The 20,347-nt window shown below is 36.8% G+C and overlaps 2 protein-coding genes across 10 annotated transcripts in view; one reads left to right on the plus strand and one right to left on the minus strand.

Moving 5' to 3' along the window:
* LOC126762943 (centrosomal protein of 135 kDa) overlaps window positions 1–20,347 on the minus strand; it is a 49,130-nt gene that overhangs the window by 11,157 nt on the left and 17,626 nt on the right. The window contains exons 11-18 of one of the 8 annotated variants that reach the window (XR_007667538.1): window positions 14,334–14,459; window positions 13,787–13,940; window positions 12,786–12,892; window positions 12,306–12,396; window positions 12,056–12,232; window positions 11,816–12,001; window positions 11,595–11,752; window positions 11,029–11,452 (exon numbers count right to left, since the gene is read on the minus strand). Coding sequence is in view for 7 of the 8 variants with exons in the window: in XM_050480017.1 (XP_050335974.1) it covers window positions 11,591–11,752; window positions 11,816–12,001; window positions 12,056–12,232; window positions 12,306–12,396; window positions 12,786–12,892; window positions 13,787–13,940; window positions 14,334–14,459 (1,003 nt within the window). In the remaining variant the exon portion in view is untranslated. Of the gene's footprint in view, window positions 1–11,028; window positions 11,753–11,815; window positions 12,002–12,055; window positions 12,233–12,305; window positions 12,712–12,785; window positions 12,893–13,786; window positions 13,941–14,333; window positions 14,460–20,347 lie in introns of those variants that run through there. The other 7 variants (XM_050480017.1, XM_050480022.1, XM_050480019.1 and 4 more) reach the window with 7 other exon arrangements.
* On the plus strand, window positions 4,667–11,467 carry LOC126762942 (uncharacterized). Of its 2 annotated transcripts, none has more exons than XM_050480014.1 (6): window positions 4,667–4,817; window positions 4,894–8,472; window positions 8,530–9,858; window positions 9,921–9,974; window positions 11,071–11,315; window positions 11,404–11,467. In XM_050480014.1, the coding sequence occupies exons 1-5, from the start codon at window positions 4,784–4,786 to the stop codon at window positions 11,244–11,246; spliced, it is 5,172 nt and encodes a 1,723-aa protein (XP_050335971.1). In that variant the 5' UTR covers window positions 4,667–4,783; the 3' UTR covers window positions 11,247–11,315; window positions 11,404–11,467. The 2 variants fall into 2 exon arrangements, with proteins under 2 accessions (XP_050335971.1, XP_050335972.1); XM_050480015.1 differs by having other exon boundaries at window positions 9,924–9,974.

Below are 20,347 nucleotides of genomic sequence, written 5' to 3' on the forward strand. Positions count from 1 at the left end.
TATGAGAAGTGGAAAAAGCTAAGGTAGCAGCTAATTAATGCGGACAAACAATATTCAAATTTTGGCTACAGGTTTTGAAAATCTAGTTTGCTTTTGTTGTTGCTATGCAAATTTAAGAGATAAATTAATGCAGACTTTGGAAATTGGCGCTGATATACAGCGCTTAGCCACTTGTGTGCATTGGAAAAATAATTATTGTGTTTTTGCTTATTTATATAAAATATTACTGCTATTTTATGTCATTGCTTGTTACTTTGTTAAATGCGGTAAAATATCTATTTTTTTAATAAATTTAAATATTGTATTAAAATAAATTATTTAATTTTTTTCATAGATTTTTAAAATTATTAAAAAAATAATTTATAATAATAATATTTTTAAAATTATCAAAAAAAGTTATTTATTAAATTTTTAATAACAATAATTCTTTGTAATTTGTAATTTTTCTTTTAATATTTTTTTTATATTATAGTTTTTAATCATTTTTTAAATTTTTATTTTAATATATTTTTAAAATTATAAAAAAATTAATTTATTAAATTTTTAAAAGCTATTAATTTTTTTTAATAAATCACTTTTTATAAAGAGATATTTTTTATAGATATTACTGTATATTGCTTTTCAACAAATTTTATAATTTTTCCTTATAAATTTTTTTATTATTATTTTTTAAATATTTTTAAAATTTTTTGTTTTTAATTTTCTTTATAGTTCCTTTTAATTATTTTGCTTTTAATAATACATTTTCTTTCAATAATAAAATAGCAGTAATAATTGCTTGTTGTTGTTAATAATATTTTTAATATAATAAATGGCAGTTATAATTACTTGCTGCTTAGTTATGTACATACATATATGCGGAAAAATATTAATTTTATTAAAAAATTTGTCTTAAAACAATTTTTAAAATATATTAAAATTTTTATTAAATTTTAAAATATTTTAAATAGATTTTATTTTTTTTTAATTTATCCAGTTTTTAATTTTTTTTTAATATGTCAAGTTTTTTATTTTTTTTTAATATTAAACTTTTTTAAATACAATTATTTTAATATTTTTTCTGAAATTAATTTTTTAAAATTTCCGTCATTAATTATTAAATTTTTTTGTTGAAAATCTACTTGAACTGCGCGAAATACTATTTTAAAATTGTGCAATAAATTACTAAACTTGCAATTTAACCACCAAATAAAAATAACTTACAAATACAAAACAAAAAAAGCAAAACCAGAGAAAATCAAAGCAATTGATGTGAAAATTATGATGCAAATACACAATAATGCGCCTATATAAAATATAAAACTTATATATACATACATACAAGTAAAAACAAAAGAAAAAATATATATATACTATAGATATGTACAGAGCAGAAAAAACGTTGCTTCTAAATGTAAAACAAAGCATGCGCTGTGCGCTAAATAACAATAAGACGAGCAACTTAAACTGAAAATATAGTACACAAAACACGTCTATAACTGCTTATGTGTTGGAAAAAATTGTATAGTCCACTCAAAAGGCTTAATATATAATCAGTCATAAATATAATTGGGCAACTATTGGCAACAACAAGATATAATTCGTCTCAATATGCATAAGCGCGCCTAAAAGTAGGCAACAAATTGAGTGAAACGCAACATGCCAACAAAAGCTACTCAAAACTTGCAGCAAGGCTTTTATTTATTTGCCGCTTCACTTGAAATTTGCATAACCATTCAAATTTTTATTAAAAGAGAAAATTGAAAAAAAAATGTTGCTTAAAATTCTGCGTTAAATAGCAATTAATGTAACAACGTTGACATACTCTGACACACACACAACACATAATCATCTACAAAGTACTTGGGTAATGTGCATATGAGCACATGAAGGATTGTTTTACTAGACAAAAGCTCTTATATATTGAAAGTGTCAATGTATTTAAATGATGCTACAAGTTTTGGAGACTATGTGCTTGCTTTGGCTTGCCAATGAAAGTATATATGTATGAATATAAATTATTTACTCTATCTTCTTGATAAAATCAATTTTTCGCACTGGGAGCTTGTTGAAAGAAAATCATGGATAATTTGTATACAAAGATCCATCAAGGTAACTGTGCCACTTCATATACTGCACCATACTATCCTACTTAATTAAAGATTAGGTGGCTGAAGATTTTCAAAGCAGTGCTGTTAAGAAATCTTTGAAACCCAGCGTTCTTTGATAGGTATGACAACTGTTGTATTGTATTTCTAACTTCCGATGCTGTCGAGGATTTTCTCAGCATGTTAACCGTTCACATTCGAGATTGTAATAGAAGTCAAATAATATTTTCTCTCCAAAACAACTCGAAACAATTGTAATTTGAATTTCAAAATAAAAAAAGGTTTAGACAACTCTGAATATTCTATTTTTACAAAAAAAAAAATGCTTAGAGAACTGTGAATATTTTATTTCCGAAGCTAAGGCGATAAATCTTTCCGAAAACTATAAAATAGTGTTGGACAAGGATTTCAAGCAACGTTTCAGGTTCTTAAACTCAAAACTTAACGCACTTAAGAAGTCAAAAAAGTCTGACTGTATGTCATATGAGTATTCGAAGAAGTTTTAAACTAAATATTAATTTAAGCATTAAGTGGTATGAGCGAGCAAATAAAGAGGAAGACTACATATGCATATATACATGTATTGAAAATAACGAAAAGGTACTTGAGTAACACACATCACATAACATATTGACTACTATATTTACTCAGATATGCTTGTGGGCGATGCATACCTTGCATAGGTCCTGCCAAATTCGGCAGCGTTAGACGAAATGTATATGAAGCAAGAATTATATTATATTATGTATATGAACTGCATTCTATTGTATGTATGTATGTATGTATTAACTGTGAATTATTTTATATTTATAAATGTATCGTATTTTTTTAGAATCTCTTTACTGAATTCTGGATTCAATAAAATGCTACCGTAAAACGTGTTTAAAACTAATATCTACAGTTGTTATTGTTGTTGTTTCAGTTGTTGAGTTTGTATTACACTGCTTCCGGGTTTGATTGCAAGCATGAGTATCACTCGGTGCTAGTTGCTGTTATAGTAGCGGCAGAAAACATTTCACAAATCATTTTTAGAGATACTGCCGAGATTGTTTCCTCCTTCAACTGCATTCCTGAAAACTAGAATCACTGCTCCGCTCGATGCAGCTTTTTCTCTGCTCGCAAACCGACGAGGAAGATGGATTGGCACAAGCCATATGTATGTAAAAAAGTGGCGGTAGACATACTGCAAAGTGCAGCCTCTTTGAGGAAGTGAGCACTTACTCCGCCAGCAGAGTGACTCAATACTAGTACTGAGCTCGCTAACCGTGCGCTCCAAGCTAGTCAAGCAGTGTCTGGCCTCACTAGAAATATCATCAATTTACTTCATCATCAGACTTTCTTGTGTGGCAACTGCAAAGCCAGAGGGGACACCCTAGCCCCGCTCCTCGTTCTTTGATTGTGGATAGATGAATTTTGCTCAGGACAAGTTGTTCAGTAGACCAAAAGGATCTCACAGTCGCACAGTCGCACAGAAGCTAATCGCTAATCCAGCGCCTGCTAAGCGCACGCGAGGTCGATTGATCCAGAACGCAAGCCGCTTATATCGGAATGGGACCGATCCGAACGAAGGAGTTCCACAAAAGACCGGCGTTCTAAGCTATGCAAGTGAGAAAGGAAATTTGCTTCCCTGAGGTCTGAGTTTGGGTCTGATCCAGTTACGTAGTTCTGTATGATATCGCACTTAAATCCAGTCCGAAAAAGGAGCAATTGCAGCTTTGAAATAAGAAGACAATCTATAGCGTCCAAGAGCAGTCCGTTAGGTATTAAGGCGAAAGTGAAATTTAATATCGTTTCGTACATGCGGGTACACGGCTATTTCTGCCAAAATGGATTTGTAATTTTGTGTTTGAAAAAGGGCGATATGGTATTGGTCAGTGATTCGATAATTGAAACGACGGTTCTTCACATTCGATGGCGTCCGTCATAATTTAATAAGACCCTCTAAGGTGCCCCGTCGAAACGGAGGTATTCGCTCCGCAAACTTGCTCTGGAGAAGACGAAGACTGTTCTAATGTCCTAAGAGATACGAAAAATGGTTATCATTTTCGGGAATTAGCAAAGGGTGACCTACATATATCTACTACCTGCAGACAGGCAAAACGGTCACAGGGCTCTACTGTACTGAAATGAGCTGATGCGGCGCTGAGAAAACTTCCACATACATATGTAGAAGAAAAGGTGCTATTTCATAATTTCAATGCACCGGCGCAAATCTTCGACGACGCTAACTAAACTTTTTGGAAAACAGATCGAACTGCTGCAACATCTAGCGTACTCCACAGGTTTGGTCACCCGAAAAGTAGAAATTTAAGTCGAATGAAGAGGTTATCGAAGCCTATCTGGTGCTTCACATTCAACTACAATTTCCAGAAAATGAAAAAATCAATATTAGTTTAACTCAGCTCTAGACCTTCAAATGTCAGGAGTTACTAGTTTTCAACACTGAAAATTAATCGGATTGCGTTCCATTTTCAGTAAACTTGGAAACATTGACTTGGCGGCGAATTAAGTGAGACATTTTCGGTTCGAAACATCAGAACAAAAATTATTTTTCAATCAAACATTTTTCATTTCTTATATTTTTATTGGAAAGCAGACAATTGGTGAAATTTAACGAAATTATTTAAATATCTAGCGTTTATTTGTTAACAAATTTTTCGATATCAAAAGCAAAAACAAGTCACCACCATTTGTTGATGGGATTTCGGTATCAGGAACTAAAAGACAGGGGTAAGCTATTATGTACATTTAAGAAATTCAAATTTCGAATAACTCAGTATCATTTGTACATTCTACGCTTCTGCAGGGGACAGCATAGAACTTGAGCACAAGGAAAGCTATACAACCGAGCGCAGTCACAACGGTTATATTAAACGACATAAGACCGTATTACGCGAACGATTTCCACACCCGAATGCCAAGGAAGCGCGCAAGCAGCAGAAACAACACACAAAGCGCAGCGCCTACACAACAACACTTAGACCAGAAACAGCGTCGGAGCGAAACACCACTACCGAAACATTCGGCAATTCGCCGGAGAGTGGCGCCTTGCTGACGACTTGCCGTGACAAATCGCACCTGGAACGCGCAGTCAATCGCACTTCGGTGCAGTTGAAGCGTCTGGCACATGAAATTGACAATGAAATTGCCAAATTGAAGCGGGAAAGAGACAAACTAATGTTCAGATCGCGTCCGCACCCGTTGATGCGCAACGCTGCCATACAAAACGATCTGCACACGAAAATCGAATCGTTGGACAAACTAAAGGATTTCGATACACAGTTTGCCAATAATATCGAGTTTACGATTGAAAAATTCTCGAGTCAGCATAAGTTCGTTTGCACTTCACCACGTTACGCGCGCGACGAGCAAACTTCGTGTCGGCCACGCATGCGCACAATTGGCCTGCAGAAAGATACACAACGTGGCGGTGTTGAGGATAATTTGCAAAACCTAAAGGCCAAACTCAACGCTGCCATACATTATTCAGCCACCAATCTGGCGGCTTTAAAGACGAAGGGGTTGCTCGACACGACACCGCCCAACTGCTATGCCTTCGACTATGGCGGCACGGGCGATGGTCAGAGCGCTGTGAACGTTTATCACTTGCAGAACTGTCGTTGCACTGGCGGTTGCAATCCGAATGATTGCAATTGTATGAAGACTTGTGAGCGCTACAATAACGTTGGCAATTATAATGGCATGTTATGTAATAAAAACACTTATGTGGAGAAGGCAATAACGCCGTGTAAAGAGTACAAATACTGCCGTGATGAGTATCATTATAATTATCCGTCGCAGAATAAATGTGTAGTACCGGCGCCGAACCAATCATGTGTACCATGTTCGCCATGTGTGCCATGCTTTCAGCCCTGCCAGCCGTGTCAGCCATGCACACCCTGTTTACCGCCTTGCCCAACCTATAATGAGTGTCAAGCAGCCAAGCCGCAGGCAAAAGTTATCTATGGCAGGCGTGTGAGTGACTTAAATACAGAAGATTTCTATCATCCCACTGCCTCGCACGCCACGAAATCATTTAAACATGGCAGTCCAAGGCACTCAAAGAACAAGGAGCGTTTGACGGTCGATGTACCGAAGGATGGGCGCACACTTGTTGATATTGAAAGAAGTGGTGATCGCTCGCGTAGCAAAACGCGTCGAAAAAACGAGAGCGAAGATAAGACAAGGCAGCGCAGTGCGAAAGCTTATGACGTCGTCCCCGCGCGTAAAGCGAGTGAAAAGCGTCAAGTGCGCGAGCGTAAGCCACGCCAGGGGAGTGAATCGTCGGGTAGTGTCGACTCCTCGGAGAAAGCACGTCAAATGAAGAGCAAGGAAAAACTGCTGGAAATAACCTTTACGAAGGAGCGACGTCACAAGCCCTCGTCTGAGTCCGATGAATGTATTACGTACGAGCTGCCAAAAGCAAGTCGAGAGTACTCACGTGAGACAAAACGCTCCCTGAAGCAGATGACGATTACAGCCTACAAACCCTGTAAGCCGGGCGAAAGTGAAGGCAAATATGATTTAGATCGAAAGAAGAAGCAAAAGAGCAAAGCACAAAGTGCTGATGACGATAAAACGTGGGATGAACGGTTAAGGAAAATGGAATATCCACCTGAACCAGATGAATGGCACGCTGGTATTCCTACTATAACAGAAGTTCTCGATGATTACCGCATTGGTGATACCTACGCTAGCGATGTACCTAAAATCATACAGGGACCTACTGACACACAATATAGGGCAGGCTATGGAGAGTTTTTTCAGCTATCACCGCAGCGGAGCTATGACATAATGCCGGTACAAAAAAATACAGTGCGAGATCTGCCGCCATCTCAAAGTCCCGAACGTGGACGACGCATACAACGAGAAAGCCCGATGAGGTCTGGTGAGAAACCAGTTGGATCGCATGAAAGAGAACGAACTGTTAGCGGCACTGGACGGGATGAACAACCTAGAATTGGGCGCGTCGGCAGACAACGGGAATCGTATGAAAAAGATAGATCGGAAGTATTTAGAGCATATGGACTTGAAGAGAAACCCAGAATAGAGAAGGGGTACAGATCTGTTGGAAAACAAGATACTGAGAGGAGCTATGGTCGAGCTTTCGATGAGCGGCGGTCCCCAACCGAACAGAAATCCAGATTAGATGAAGGCTACAGATCTGTTGGAAAACCAGATACGGAGAGAAGCTATGGTCGAGCTTTCGATGAGCGGCGGTCGCCAAGCGCACAGAAACCCAGATTGGATGAAGGCTACAGATCAATTGGAAAGCAAGGTGCTGAGAGGAGCCACGGTCGAACTTACGATGAGCGGCAGTCCCCCAGCGAGCAGAAACCCAGATTAGACGAAGGCTACAGATCTATTGGAAAACAAGGTGCTGAGAGAAGCCACGGTCGAACTTACGATGAGCTGCAGTCTCCAAGCGAACAGAAACCCAGATTAGATGAAGGCTACAGATCTATTGGAAAGCAAGGTGCTGAGAGGAGCCACGGTCGACCTTATGATGAACAGCGTACTCCAAGAGACTATGTTCGATCAAAACAAGAGGGGGAAAGACGTGAATCAAACACTTTGCACGATGACACTTATGAACCTAAATTCACTTCAAGTACACCTCGTTCCGCACGTGACTATGAGCGAGGTATTACATCAGATGAAAGGTATGATCCTCGTGGTTCACCGCGTAAAGCTTATGATGAGTCTAATTCTGCGCAAATGCCGGGCAGAACTTACACCCCAGATGAAACCCCACGTTCGGCACGCTATGAAACTCATAGTCCAACACGATTACATAGTCCGACACGTAGGATGGAGGACCCTCATACTTATACTCCAGACGCGAAACCTCGTTTCGCTCGTGGATTGAAATCGGACGATAACATAGAATTTGAAGGATTCTCACCATCCCATTCCCGCGATGACTATGAAAAACCAGAAGGAAAAAGGTCTTCAAAAGACCATAGTGAAACCGATCAAAGAGTGGTGACGGATCCCGGACAAACAAGTGAAAGCAAAGTTAGGAAGGAAGAAGATTTCAAACAGGAAGAAGTTACTTTAATGCGGAGCGATCAACTTGGAGATATAGACTTATCATCTAAAAAAACCGAAATTTCGGCCGCAGATATGAAATATAAAGCGGATACACAAAAGGCAGGCACATATACAGATGACTATAGTCCTAAAGCAGACATTAAGGCTGAAAGTACAGACACAACTCAAAGAACAGAGAGCCCTACGGCTAGCATTCCGCGTACGGGGAACCAACCTGGTACCGATAGAGGATTTACAGGTAGCGAGGAGATATTGGAAAAAGTGCCGCCAGTTCCAGAAATTACAATTGAGGATACAGACGAAAGCGGTAGGAGTGCGCCTAGTGGAAGAGGTAATTCTTTTTTATAGTTGTTTCGTCTAAAATAATCTGTTATCACATTATGCTTAGGGAAAATCCCCGTAATTAGTTTACGCGAGCAGGCTAAATCAACCATTCAAGGTGAAATGTCACCGGAACCAGAACAATTAAGATCTCCAAAATATAAAGATCGGGATAAACTGCGACAGTTGGATAGCCGTAGTCAGCCAGAACAAATAAGAAGTAGTCCGGTTAGACAACCGGGCATTCATGATGGTGCGGTAATAGGTGGAGGCTTTACTAGATCGGACACAGCTGGCGTCATGGGTGGGTCTGCAAGTCCACTAAGTCCTTTTCCGAGTCTTGAAACGCCAAAAATTTATATGAAACCTCGAGCATTATGCACTGATTACGGTACCGCGTGTTTTCCTCCAACTGAAGACGATTGCACTAAACGGACCAGTCTACGTGCCAACTGCGTCGCGAACGCGGGAGATGCTTATATGTGTAAGCCATGCACTACACAGACAACTTCGCCATCAGCATCTCCCCGCCAATGTTTATGTCCAGCAGAAAATGGTTGTGAAATTCCTTATGAAAAGCTAGGCGATCAATACGAACATTCGCCCGTACGCCAATTAGCAGCTAACTCTCATATGGCTGTAGCACTACAGTCCGATACCGCAATTGCCAGTTATAAGCCATTACCTCAACAAAGTTTATCGAAAAGCTGCATAACTTTGCGCTCGACCGGAACACAGTACTCGGCAACGATTATCGAGCAAAAGGAAGATCGCTGTGCACCACAGTACGTACCGTTGCCGAAAGAATGCAGTGAAATATATGCGGATCAAGCGAAGAAATCTGCAGCGCCTTCTACATGTACATGTGACTCCTCACGTCAGAGCCAAAAATCACCGCTTTCAACTTCGGATAGTATGAAAACAAAGTACCAATTTCTATGTGAGGAAAACAATGAGGAGCAAAATGGAAAGGTGCAAATAAAGAATAATGAAGAGTGGTGTGGCAGAGTAGATATAAATTCGGAGAAGAGACAAATCTTCATTGCGCAACATAAACAAAAACCACCAACTCAATGCGTAGATGAGCAGAACTATTTGTTACCATGGCAACAGGATGAAAAATTTATACCGGGCCAACCAATAAGTAGTTGCAATATGACACCTTGGCAAAATGGGCCAATGAAGCTCTTGCAAACGGTACAGAAAAGTCCGCGCTTTCAAAACTACGCGGAACGTAGAACGCCAAGGTTTAATGCCACTATGCCGCCGCATCAAGAAATGCCGGAAGAGGAAGATAGATGTGCAGAAGAACTATCACAATACAAGCCGCAGACGCGTGTGCAATTTATGGAGCAATACAGCAACTGTGACCCGGCCTGCTATGCCCAAGATGGAGGTATCTTTTTAGTTTTCGTCTATATTATGTAAATGTCTTACTAATTTTTACATATTTCCTAGCAGCGAATTTACAAAATGAAACAGCGGAGCCTATGCGCGACTGCACGCCAAGAGGTGAGTTAAACGACGCTGACTTTTTTGCAAACAAATATATACAAAATTAGTTATTTCGACTCGACGATGAATACGGGCGCTCTGATAAGACTTGGTCTACAAAAGAAAAATGAAATTTGTGTCGCTCAGTACTCTTCATGCAGTAATGCTTCAAGTTTTCTAACATGTCTGAAAAATTTGTCCAGCTCTGTAAAGTAGAACTTTGTGATGGCGATAACCTCTTCATATCAGCCCAATTTCAGACCGTATTGTGACAAAAAGAGGTGAAACGAGATCTGGAAATTCCAATAGATGGCGCTGCTGTTCGTAGGCTTATTTGACCAATTTGGCCTAGGCGACGTCGGAAGTATGTGATGGTGGCAAGATCCAATTTTTCTGCAATTCAAAGTCGATCAGTCAATACTTCGACAGAATAGAACCTTTTAATCGATTTTTCTCTCTCCACGAAATCGATGTAGATCACATTTTATTAAGTTCGCTTTCTTTGCACGAGCTTTCCCGAGGAAAGTTCACTGTTTCGACTGTTGCTTGCTCTCTGCTGTATACTAGTGGATGCATATTTAGTTCACGGTCACAAAACGAGACGGAAACTGCTTGGGATTGCGCTTATATAGCGTCAAATGCTCTGAAACTCGATAAACCAGTTTTTGAGAGTCGCGATAGAAGGAGAGGCGTCACCGTTCCGTTCCCACGAAAGTCGGCTCTAAGTAATCGGAACAGACTCGGATTTTCATCCGGCCAAAGACTTTTAACGCGGCACCATTTCTCGAAATTACTTCAGGAATGTTTTCTGCCGCTATAACAACAACGGATCACCGTATGCAGCATCCAAGTGCCTTTCCACACATGGCCAAAACAAAACTTTGAGCCCGATTCGACACTATTTTTTTACGATAATGTTTTATAAGACATTAAACTGCTCTAGCGATAGTGGCGCTTTTTCGATGCGGTTTCGCATTAGAGCGCTGAATTTTCAATTTGCTAGCTACTAACAAAACACACATGCATACACATATTTTGACAGCACTGTAGCAAAAACTAAACTTTCACTTACCAGCAGAATTCTCAAGCACTGCATACATTTCCTAATTCACAGGACGCCTAAGCTTCGCTTATGGCGGCGAATACCAGCAGGTACCGGAATTCACTGGCTGTCCGTGTATGTTCAAAACTTATCTAAATATGGTGACACTTTACTATCCTGATTATCGTGTTCAACTGCGAGAGGATTGCGTCGAAATTGAGGATGATGATGATGAGTGCAATGAATGATGATGAAATGTCATAATTTTGATTGGGTCGAAGTTGCAAATATGTGAAGTATGTGCACCGCTAATTTATGTATGTATAAGTATAGCTGAGATGATGATTTGTTTTGTAATTGTTTTTTGTTTTTTTTTTTTTTTGTTTTAATGAAATCTGCGTTTAGTTTGCTCAGTTTTTGTGCTGGTTCACACTTTATTATTTTTTTGTTTGTACTAAAAACAAAAACGAAAACAAAAAAACAAAGAAAAACGCAAGACATTTTATAAAAATTATTTAAGAGTAAAAAACGGAACAAAAGTTATATGCATTTTCAAATTAAGTACAAATGCTTGGCTAAAAGCGAACGCTGCTTACAATGTCTGCGAGGGATAGCGTGGACTTTGGTCACGTGAACGCGCCTGACGAAAACGATCATCGGTGAGATTGTGACGCAGTTCCTGATTTTGTATTTGATACTCCTGCGCCAGCGTTTCCTGTTGATGACGACGTTGGCGTTCGGCGTCTAACTCACGCTGTAATGTTGAAGAAAATGCTTTATTAGTTATTGGTTTAATAAAAAAAAATGTTGTACACACCAATAAATCGTCATTTTGCTGGCGTTGACGCACTAACTCCTGGCTCAATTTACTGTCGACTTTTATTTGCTCCTCCAGATCGCGACGCGTTTTTGTCAATAGTTCCTCGAGCGTTTCGGAGGAGACTTTCTGCCCATTCGAAGACTTTTCCAAATCCGCGCGCAGCTTCTCATTGTCACGTTCAAGCTGTAGCAAATGTGTGTAACAAAAATGTTTAAGGCGTAAATTACTATGGCATACCTTGCGCTTTATCTCATTCAGTTCAGTTAACTCGGCATTCAATTTATCGCGCTCTACATCGAGCTTATCACAAAGTTCCTTGCGCGCGGCCAAATCAACTTTCAGCAAGTGTTGTTCATCCAAGGCATCCTCAAGTTCACGCTCTAGCTTAGCATTTTGTGCATTTAGCGCCGTTAGCTGAAGGAAAAAATAAATAAAAAAATATTTAAAAAAGCACAGACATACAAATATATATAACATTGATTCATACCTTATCCTCTATTTGTGCGATAAGTGCATTGCGGGAGCAAATTTCCTGCTTTAATGCTTTTATTTCATCTTCTAATTCGGTGATTTGTCGTCTTTAATGAAAACGGGGTTAATAGCGGTAAATTCTTTGAACATTATTATTTTTCGTCTTTTTTATTGTACCACGGCAGTGCTACGTTACGGCTACGTGTGTGTAAATCAAGATAACAAAAGCTACATACTGCTAAGAAGAGAGCTATTCAAATGCTTATTGCGTTTATATACACTACATACATACATACACGCGATAAAATCAAATAATTAGCGTATATGTCGCGCACAGCAGCAACAACATCTACGCAAGTTAAGCAGGCAGAGTTTTTAGTTAATGTAAAGAAGAGGAAGTAAGTAGAAATTTAGTCAATTAACTACTTTGGTTTGGTAAACAAGTAAAAAGTAACAAATTTAATAGATTTAATGAGCTAAGAAAGTTTGAACTTACTTGTGCTCGGCTGCTTCAACTTCTAGACTCTGATTATTGCCCTCCAATATGACGGCATCATGTGATAGACTGCGATAATGCTCGAGCATCTCCTCGCGTTCCTTCTCCTGGGTAGAAATACATAAAAATAGAGAAAAGAAGAATTTTTTTTTTTAATTTTTTAAATTTATCTGAAGCGAATGGTTGCTGGTTATAAAAAGCGATCGGGAAGGCCACAACATGAAGTGAAAAGGGTGGTAATCGAGTCGCGCTGAGCCGGCACAAAAGGTGGTCAAGCCAGGATTGACGATCAGAAAGAATTGGTTATGTCTTTGATGGAATTGGCACAGCACCATCTTCTGTAAGCTGCCCCTTTACAGCCAAACTCTTAATTCGGACCTTTGCTGTCAACAATTGAACCGTTTTAAGGAACTAATCGTCCAAAAGCCGCCAGCTTTGGCCAATAGGAGAGGCATTATGTTCCATAAGAACAACACCTGCCCGCATATATTGGTAATGAATCGCCAGAAGCATGGTTGGGATGTTCCTATGCATCCACCTTAGAGTCCGGGCCTGTCACTTAGTGATTCTTGCCTGGTTCTGTCTATAGTGAGAAATTTGCCTCCAGAAAAACGGGCGAAAGTCTACGACTATCCCAGTTTTTTCCATTACAGACTAGGATTTCTATGAGAATAGCATTATGAAAGTACCTACAAAATGACGACAAAAATGTGAGTATTTAACCTGAATCGCATCATTCTAGAAATGCTTTATATTCGAGGTATTTTAAACGGCTTTCATTGTCGGCTGTCGATAACAATCATTCTTTGAAAAAATAGTTTTATAACCTTTTAATCTGTTGCCGATCAATCGTAACTATTTACTCTTTGACTTTAAGACAATAATTTTATAAATTAATTTTAAGCGCGTTACAAATATTTTGTACTGTTAAGAGTCCAAAGTAAGACCTTCTATAAGTATACACTACAATATATTATATAATATAAACATCATACACCCACCTTATGCGTTAACAAATCCTCGGCTTTCTTCACCTCCGCTACGTATTGACGCAATTGCTGTTTCAATTGTTCGATTTCAAAATCGGAGTCTTTCAGTTTTTTCTTAAGTGTCAAAATCTCTGCTTGACGTTCGGCCAATTCGTTCGACAGACGGCTGAAAAAAGACAAAATGAAAAGAAAATCACATTAGCCACAGTGCTACGGAGACAAAATTAATCGTGTTAGCAAGCAATTGTTGCAAGAAAATCAAGTTCACACACCAGCGCAACACAGCTGCATATTGCAAAATCAATAACGGTAATGTGTAAGTTATTACAGACGACCTTTTACGCCCAAAGTGACGTAATTTTCTATAAAGGCGTGTCCTACAAAACCTGCTGATGGCTAATTTTCTCATAATAATCACAAAAAATTATAAAGTATCACACTTAAACAAATATGCATATATAATGGTACATATTATATTTGTATGTATGTATATAGATTCAACTTTAAACTTTAAATAGTCAAAAATTAGTTGCTTTTGCTTGTTGTGCATTTGACTCACCCATTTTCCGCGATAGCTTCGTCTCGGCTGATTTTCAGTGCAGCGATTTGCTGGCGCAAACTTTTGCTTTCCGTTGAGGTTTCGTGCAGTTCGGCAGTACGTTCACGGGTTTTCGCAGTTAATTGGCTGAAATTAAATAGAATCAAGTAACAAATCGATTATTTTGCGTTTTTGCTGGGATTGACAAACGAAAGACCTATGTAACGAACTCGCATCATATTTATGAACTAAAGACTTGAGAAGCGAACTTGCATTGGTCTGATTAACGAAGGACTTAAGAAACGAACTAGAATTAGTATATACATATGTACATAACTAAAAACTTAAGTAGCGAACCCCCTTCGCATTGAAAAACAAATGACTTAAGAAACAAACTCGATTTTTATTCGGATGGTCCTGGTAATCAAAAGACTGAAGGAACGAACTCGCACCAGTTTGTTAAACAAAAGGCTTAAGTAACGAACTTACATTGCCCTGATGAACTAAGAACTTAAGAAACGAACTCGTATCATATTGATGAACAAAAGACTAAGTAACGAACTCTCTCATGTTGATTAACAGAAGACTTAAGTAACGATCTTGCTTTGGCCAGATGATCCAAGGACTTAAGAAACGAACTCGTATCCTATTAATGAATAAAAGACTTAAGTAACGAACTCTCTTGGCATTGAAAGACTGACTAAAGAAAAAAACTCGAATTATAATCAGATTGTGGTGATAAACAAAAGACTGAAGGAACGAACTTGCATCATTTTGTTGAACAATGATAATAAGTTACGAAAGGCTTAAGATACGAACTCGCGTCTTCTTTATACATATGTACATAGAAGACTTAAAAGTTAATTTGCATCGCCTGAATACACAAAAGACTTAAGAATAGAAAAAAATCCGAAAATTCGAAATTACAAAAAAAATATATGTATATATCATATGTATTTTGCTTAGTACCGACATATTTTTAATTTTAGGGCATACTTACATACATACATATAAGCCAATTAAGTAATCAGGATTGTTTAAAAAATTATAAAATAAACTATCGCGCAGGTTTTCGAAATTTCAGAAACCAGAAACCAAAGTAATGGCTATAAAATTATGAGAAATTAAATAACAGTTATGCAATTATAAATGGGAGCAAAAGCAAAATAAGTTATATGTATCACCAATAATAGCAGTACTATGCAAGCTCAATTGAATTAAGAAAAATAAGACAAAAAACAAATACAAAATAAGCTAAAATCATTTGCAGGAAGTAGACACATTTAAGGTAAAGGTAATTTTGCTTAGCAAAAAGCTGTGCGAGAGCTAGATTCAATTGTGTCATTAGATGAATGGATAAATAAAATTACCTGCTCTTTACTGGCTGTAATGGAGTGAAAAAAGTGAAGTGGAAATTGTAAAAAAAAATATTTTTGAATAAAAAATTGTGTGTAAGTCATATTGTTTGACTTTTTGCTTGCTGTTTTTGCAAGTAGTTCACGAAAATTGCACCGCACCCACATAAAGAGCGGCAAACAAAGGCTTGTAAGCAAAAAGTAGAAATATATTCGTATAAATGTGAGTTTGATCGTGACACAGGGCGCAGCCGCTAAGCTGGCGCTGGCATTAGGAACTGATTACTATTATATTACCGTTATTTAATAGCAAAATCGCATGCATTAACTTATACATATTTATTTAAGTGGAAGAAGAGAGGAAAATGTCAGAAATTGATACCGTGGAAATATGTTAGTGTACATAGTATAAGTACTTTATAAACTAGTTGAGAATTGCAGCGCGCAACGAAACATTTATATCATTATTGTATAGGATGTTAAGTAGTGGGCATTTTGACCTATAGTAAGTAACCCTCCCAATAATTTGGCAAAAGCTTTAGTACTAAAAGTTGTATACAACATGCTAAAGTTCAATATCAAGACCAAGCTGAGACCAAATGTTGGCCAACGAACCGTAAAACAAAACTATGAATTTACCGATGTGGGGTTCACTCAAAAATATGCTAATTCCATTACAAATCGGGCAAGAGCTTAATAGGTGTCACGCATGGTTAACCATTCGGTGAAAGACCGGCCAACGCACATATCCGCCCTCACTTGTCAAGCAATTTATGCAGTCAATACAAGAAGGGTGCACGTAAATTTAATAGTAGGATGTAGGTAAGTGAATATTTGGTTGTCAAAACGACTGTAGAGAGTGTGTGTTCGTTTCACATTTAATACATAAGTAGAGGAATGGAAAAAGGAGGAATAAAATAGAGGACTACAGCAGGTAGAAAAATTAAGACATGGAAAAAATTTACCCCGAAGAAATGGTAATGGAAAACAGCAAGTATAAAAACACTTCTAAACATAAAAAAATCGGCGTAAACCTTTCAGGTTTAACATATGACATTTCACAAATGTTTACAAAACCAAATAAATTGTATTTTTTATAGTCTGCGCTCGATTTCCATTGCAAGCACTCACTGAAGTACTAACACCACACATTATACACATTTAATGATCGGCTATCACTATTTCCTTTTGTGCTAATTCGCGTATATGAAATCATATATTTATTGACATTTATATTTTATAACAATTGTAGACTGTCATTCACATTTGATATTTAGTAACTGGCAAAAATGACGTGGTACACATGTGGCATTTGTGCCTTGAATTATGTCAAAGACATGCTTAACCATTTTCAGCGCAGAGTTTACATGATTTTTATACCCTGAACCCTTTATACCCTGACTATAGCATACAGTTGGCATGCAAACTGAACGATTGAATTGAGGTTCTTACATGAAAAACTTTTTCCTTTTACGAGATATCTTCACGAAATTTGGTACAGATTATTGTCAAAGGCAAAGCTACAATCTCCGAATGGTTCAGTTCGGATCACCATAGCATATACCATAGCTGGAATACAAACTAATCAATCCAAAACAAGATAGAGATCATTTACACCTTTTCATGCTATGAGAAATAAACCTCTGAAGGGTATTATAGCTTCGGTGCAGACGAACCAAACTTTTTCCTTGTTATTATGTTTCGCCAAAAGAGCATTGCACGAGTAGTCACACTTTTCATAACCTTTACAGTTTTGGTTGTTGTTTTTTTCCATTTTTTTCTTGGCAATGTAAATGACAGGTTAATTTAAAACCGGAACACAGCTGTTAAACTTTTGCTATAGCTTGTAATTAATTTAATTTCCTATGATTATTTTAACGTTTGAAAGTCATTTTGGGTTTGCTTAAGTTCAAGTACGTGAGTACGTTATTTGTATGTGCTGCAAATGAAGCGTTAAATTGTCGAGACGATTTCGTAGTTACTATTTTTTATGCAGATAAATCTAAGTCTTACTGCAGAGCGCTACTGCAATGAACTGACAAAACTTTTAACCGATGAATTCATAAGATAATCGTACATGGTACTTGAGTCTTACTTACAAAGGAGGATTTGGAGTAGTTAAGATTCAAGAGTTAATCATAACTTCACCATATTTGAGTGGCTGTTTAGCCTAAATGTGGCATCAATACATTTATTTTACTAAATTTTTCAATAAATTTATTTAACTAAATATCAAGTTGAAAGTTTCAAGAAAACAGTTGTGATAAGTGGAATATTTATTATATTATATATATTTATATTATGCTATAATTGCAGCAGCACGTGGTTCAGAATGAAATGTGAGTTAATCAGAAGTTGTTTTTACAAAAATAAGCTAAACGTACTAAAAACAGATTTTTGGAAAAAATTTCATAAGTTTTCGAAAATTTTTAAAATTCGAAGACTTGCCGACATTTTGCAGAAATTTTAATATTTTTACAGATCTAAACATTTTTCGAAAAAATGCAGAAATTTTCAGATTTTTTAAACATTTTAGAAATTTTCAAAATTTTTTGAGATATTTTCGAAATTTTGAAAATTTTCAGAAATTTTAAAACTTTTAGAAAGTTTTCAAAATTACCTACATACATATGTACATATGTATGTATATTTACCAAATATTATATATACATACATACATACATATGTACATATGTATATGTACATATATTTTTTTAAGTAAAAACTGGTTTTTGTAAATATTTTGAATTTTTTAAAAAATTTTACCAATTTGAAAATTTTTTCGAAGTTTTAAAACTTTTTTCGAAATTTTAAAATTTATAAACATTTTAAAAAATTTTTGGAAATATTTCGAAGATATTGCAAATAAATTTTTAATTAATAAATACAGCTATGGGCTCCTACTGCCATTTGTTGCAACGAACGCTATATCATTATTGGGCAAAAATCGTTTTTCTTTTAAAACATCTGATACCAACGAGGTCACACTTTGCTCCGAAATACCAAACGTTCAAGGACAAAATAAAGTAACACCTACCTTTCAATTAAGCGGAAAAAATCTTCAAAAGGTTGCAGCGAAAAGAAATAATATCAACAGAAATAATACAACGAAATAAACCTGTAATTACCACAACGAGCGCGGCAGCAGTGACAAACGAGTTTGAAATAAATTAAAAGCTAATACGTTTAATTTTTTATAAACGCAAGTGGTATTTACATTTATTGTATATACATATATATGTATGTATATTTTTTTGATTTTGGTTGAAAAAACGCTGAGTCCCGAAATGGAAATTTCAGAATTCGCTAATAACGCGTTATTATTGGTTTCGGTTAGTTGGTTGTGCTGGTAACAACATGTTTAGTATGTAGGTATGTATGCACGCTCACCAGCATTAGTCACACGTCCATTCATTCATGTCGTCAGATAGTCAATACTTGCATATACATACATATATACAGTAGAGTACTATGCAAATTAAATTGTCTATTTGTTTAACTTTAGTATAAGAACCATGGAAATGTGCTGCTAAATGAAAGGTCGAACATTGTCGATATGCCAAACACGTTCTTCAATGCCAGCACAAAGCTAGTACATATACTTATAGCCGACATATGCACATACATACAGAGATATTTTCGAAAATATAGGTACGTCCGTAAAACGCAGTGAGTCAAGGGGACAGACAGCCATAACTCCAAGGCAACAACACTCAGCCAATGCGTTTAAAGTAAATACAAAGCGCAAGTAAAGTTCTGCAATATGTGTAGTCACTTGCGAAGAAACGCTTTGAACCAATTGCGGAAGGTAAAACTTCCTTTCAATGCAATTATAAAGAGGCACTTTTATTTTTTATGCTTTTTGCTTTCATCTTTCTTTAAGCAAATCATATTGTACGAGATTTTTTCTCATTTAGTTGTCCACTTTTATGCAAATGTGCTAATTACGCGGGTAAATAAAGGCCGCAATGAAATGGGCGAAAAAGTCACGCATTTCATGAGCTACCTTACGTACATACATACGTCCATACGTATGTACTACATATATACTTATGACTTGCAGGGATCTTGAAGATAAATACAAAGTTCAAATACCCCTAATAAAGTAACAGCGAACCAAAGAACAAGTGGGAGCGTAAGAAATATGCATGTAAAAAGTAAACAGTAATTTAAAGCAGCAAAATATTTCAAACAAAAAATATGCGAAAATACAAAAACTCAATTTTTCTGCTTTTACATATTGGGTAGTCGAAAAAGTCTTTTCGTATTTTGTCAATAGATATCGTTGCAGTGGTATATCTCTAGTGCTCCAATCACATTGTGTCATGCCATATAGTATTGGAAAGGTGAAATTTTAAGCTTCATTTAACCAAAAAATTAAATTCGGGAAAGTTGAAAAAAGTTACAGCTGTTCAAAAATGAGTGAAAATAAGGAAGAAATTGAATTTGATGAAATTTTTGTATAAAAAGGGAAGAATGCCACGCAAGCCACCAATGAAATTTGTGAAGTTTCCGGAGACCATGCTGTACCAGCACAACAATGGCTCGCTCGCTTCCGCTCTGAAATTTCGAAATTTCGATTTACACTGATGAAAGTTTTATGCCGGTGGAATAATGTCTCTAGCGGAAAAATGACAAAAAGTGGTCGACCAAAATAATACATATGTGTTTATTTATTAT

Source organism: Bactrocera neohumeralis, chromosome 6 (genome assembly GCF_024586455.1).
Source record: "Bactrocera neohumeralis isolate Rockhampton chromosome 6, APGP_CSIRO_Bneo_wtdbg2-racon-allhic-juicebox.fasta_v2, whole genome shotgun sequence".
NCBI classification, from domain to species: Eukaryota; Metazoa; Arthropoda; class Insecta; order Diptera; family Tephritidae; genus Bactrocera; species Bactrocera neohumeralis.

Bases quoted from the DNA above. Each gene is read 5' to 3' on its own strand.
- LOC126762942 (XM_050480014.1), top strand. From the start codon at position 4,784: ATGGGATTTCGGTATCAGGAACTAAAAGACAGGG. The intron at 4,818-4,893 runs GTAAGCTATTAT...ACGCTTCTGCAG, and splicing joins TCAGGAACTAAAAGACAGGG to GGGACAGCATAGAACTTGAG. The intron at 9,859-9,920 runs GTATCTTTTTAG...CATATTTCCTAG, and splicing joins CTGCTATGCCCAAGATGGAG to CAGCGAATTTACAAAATGAA.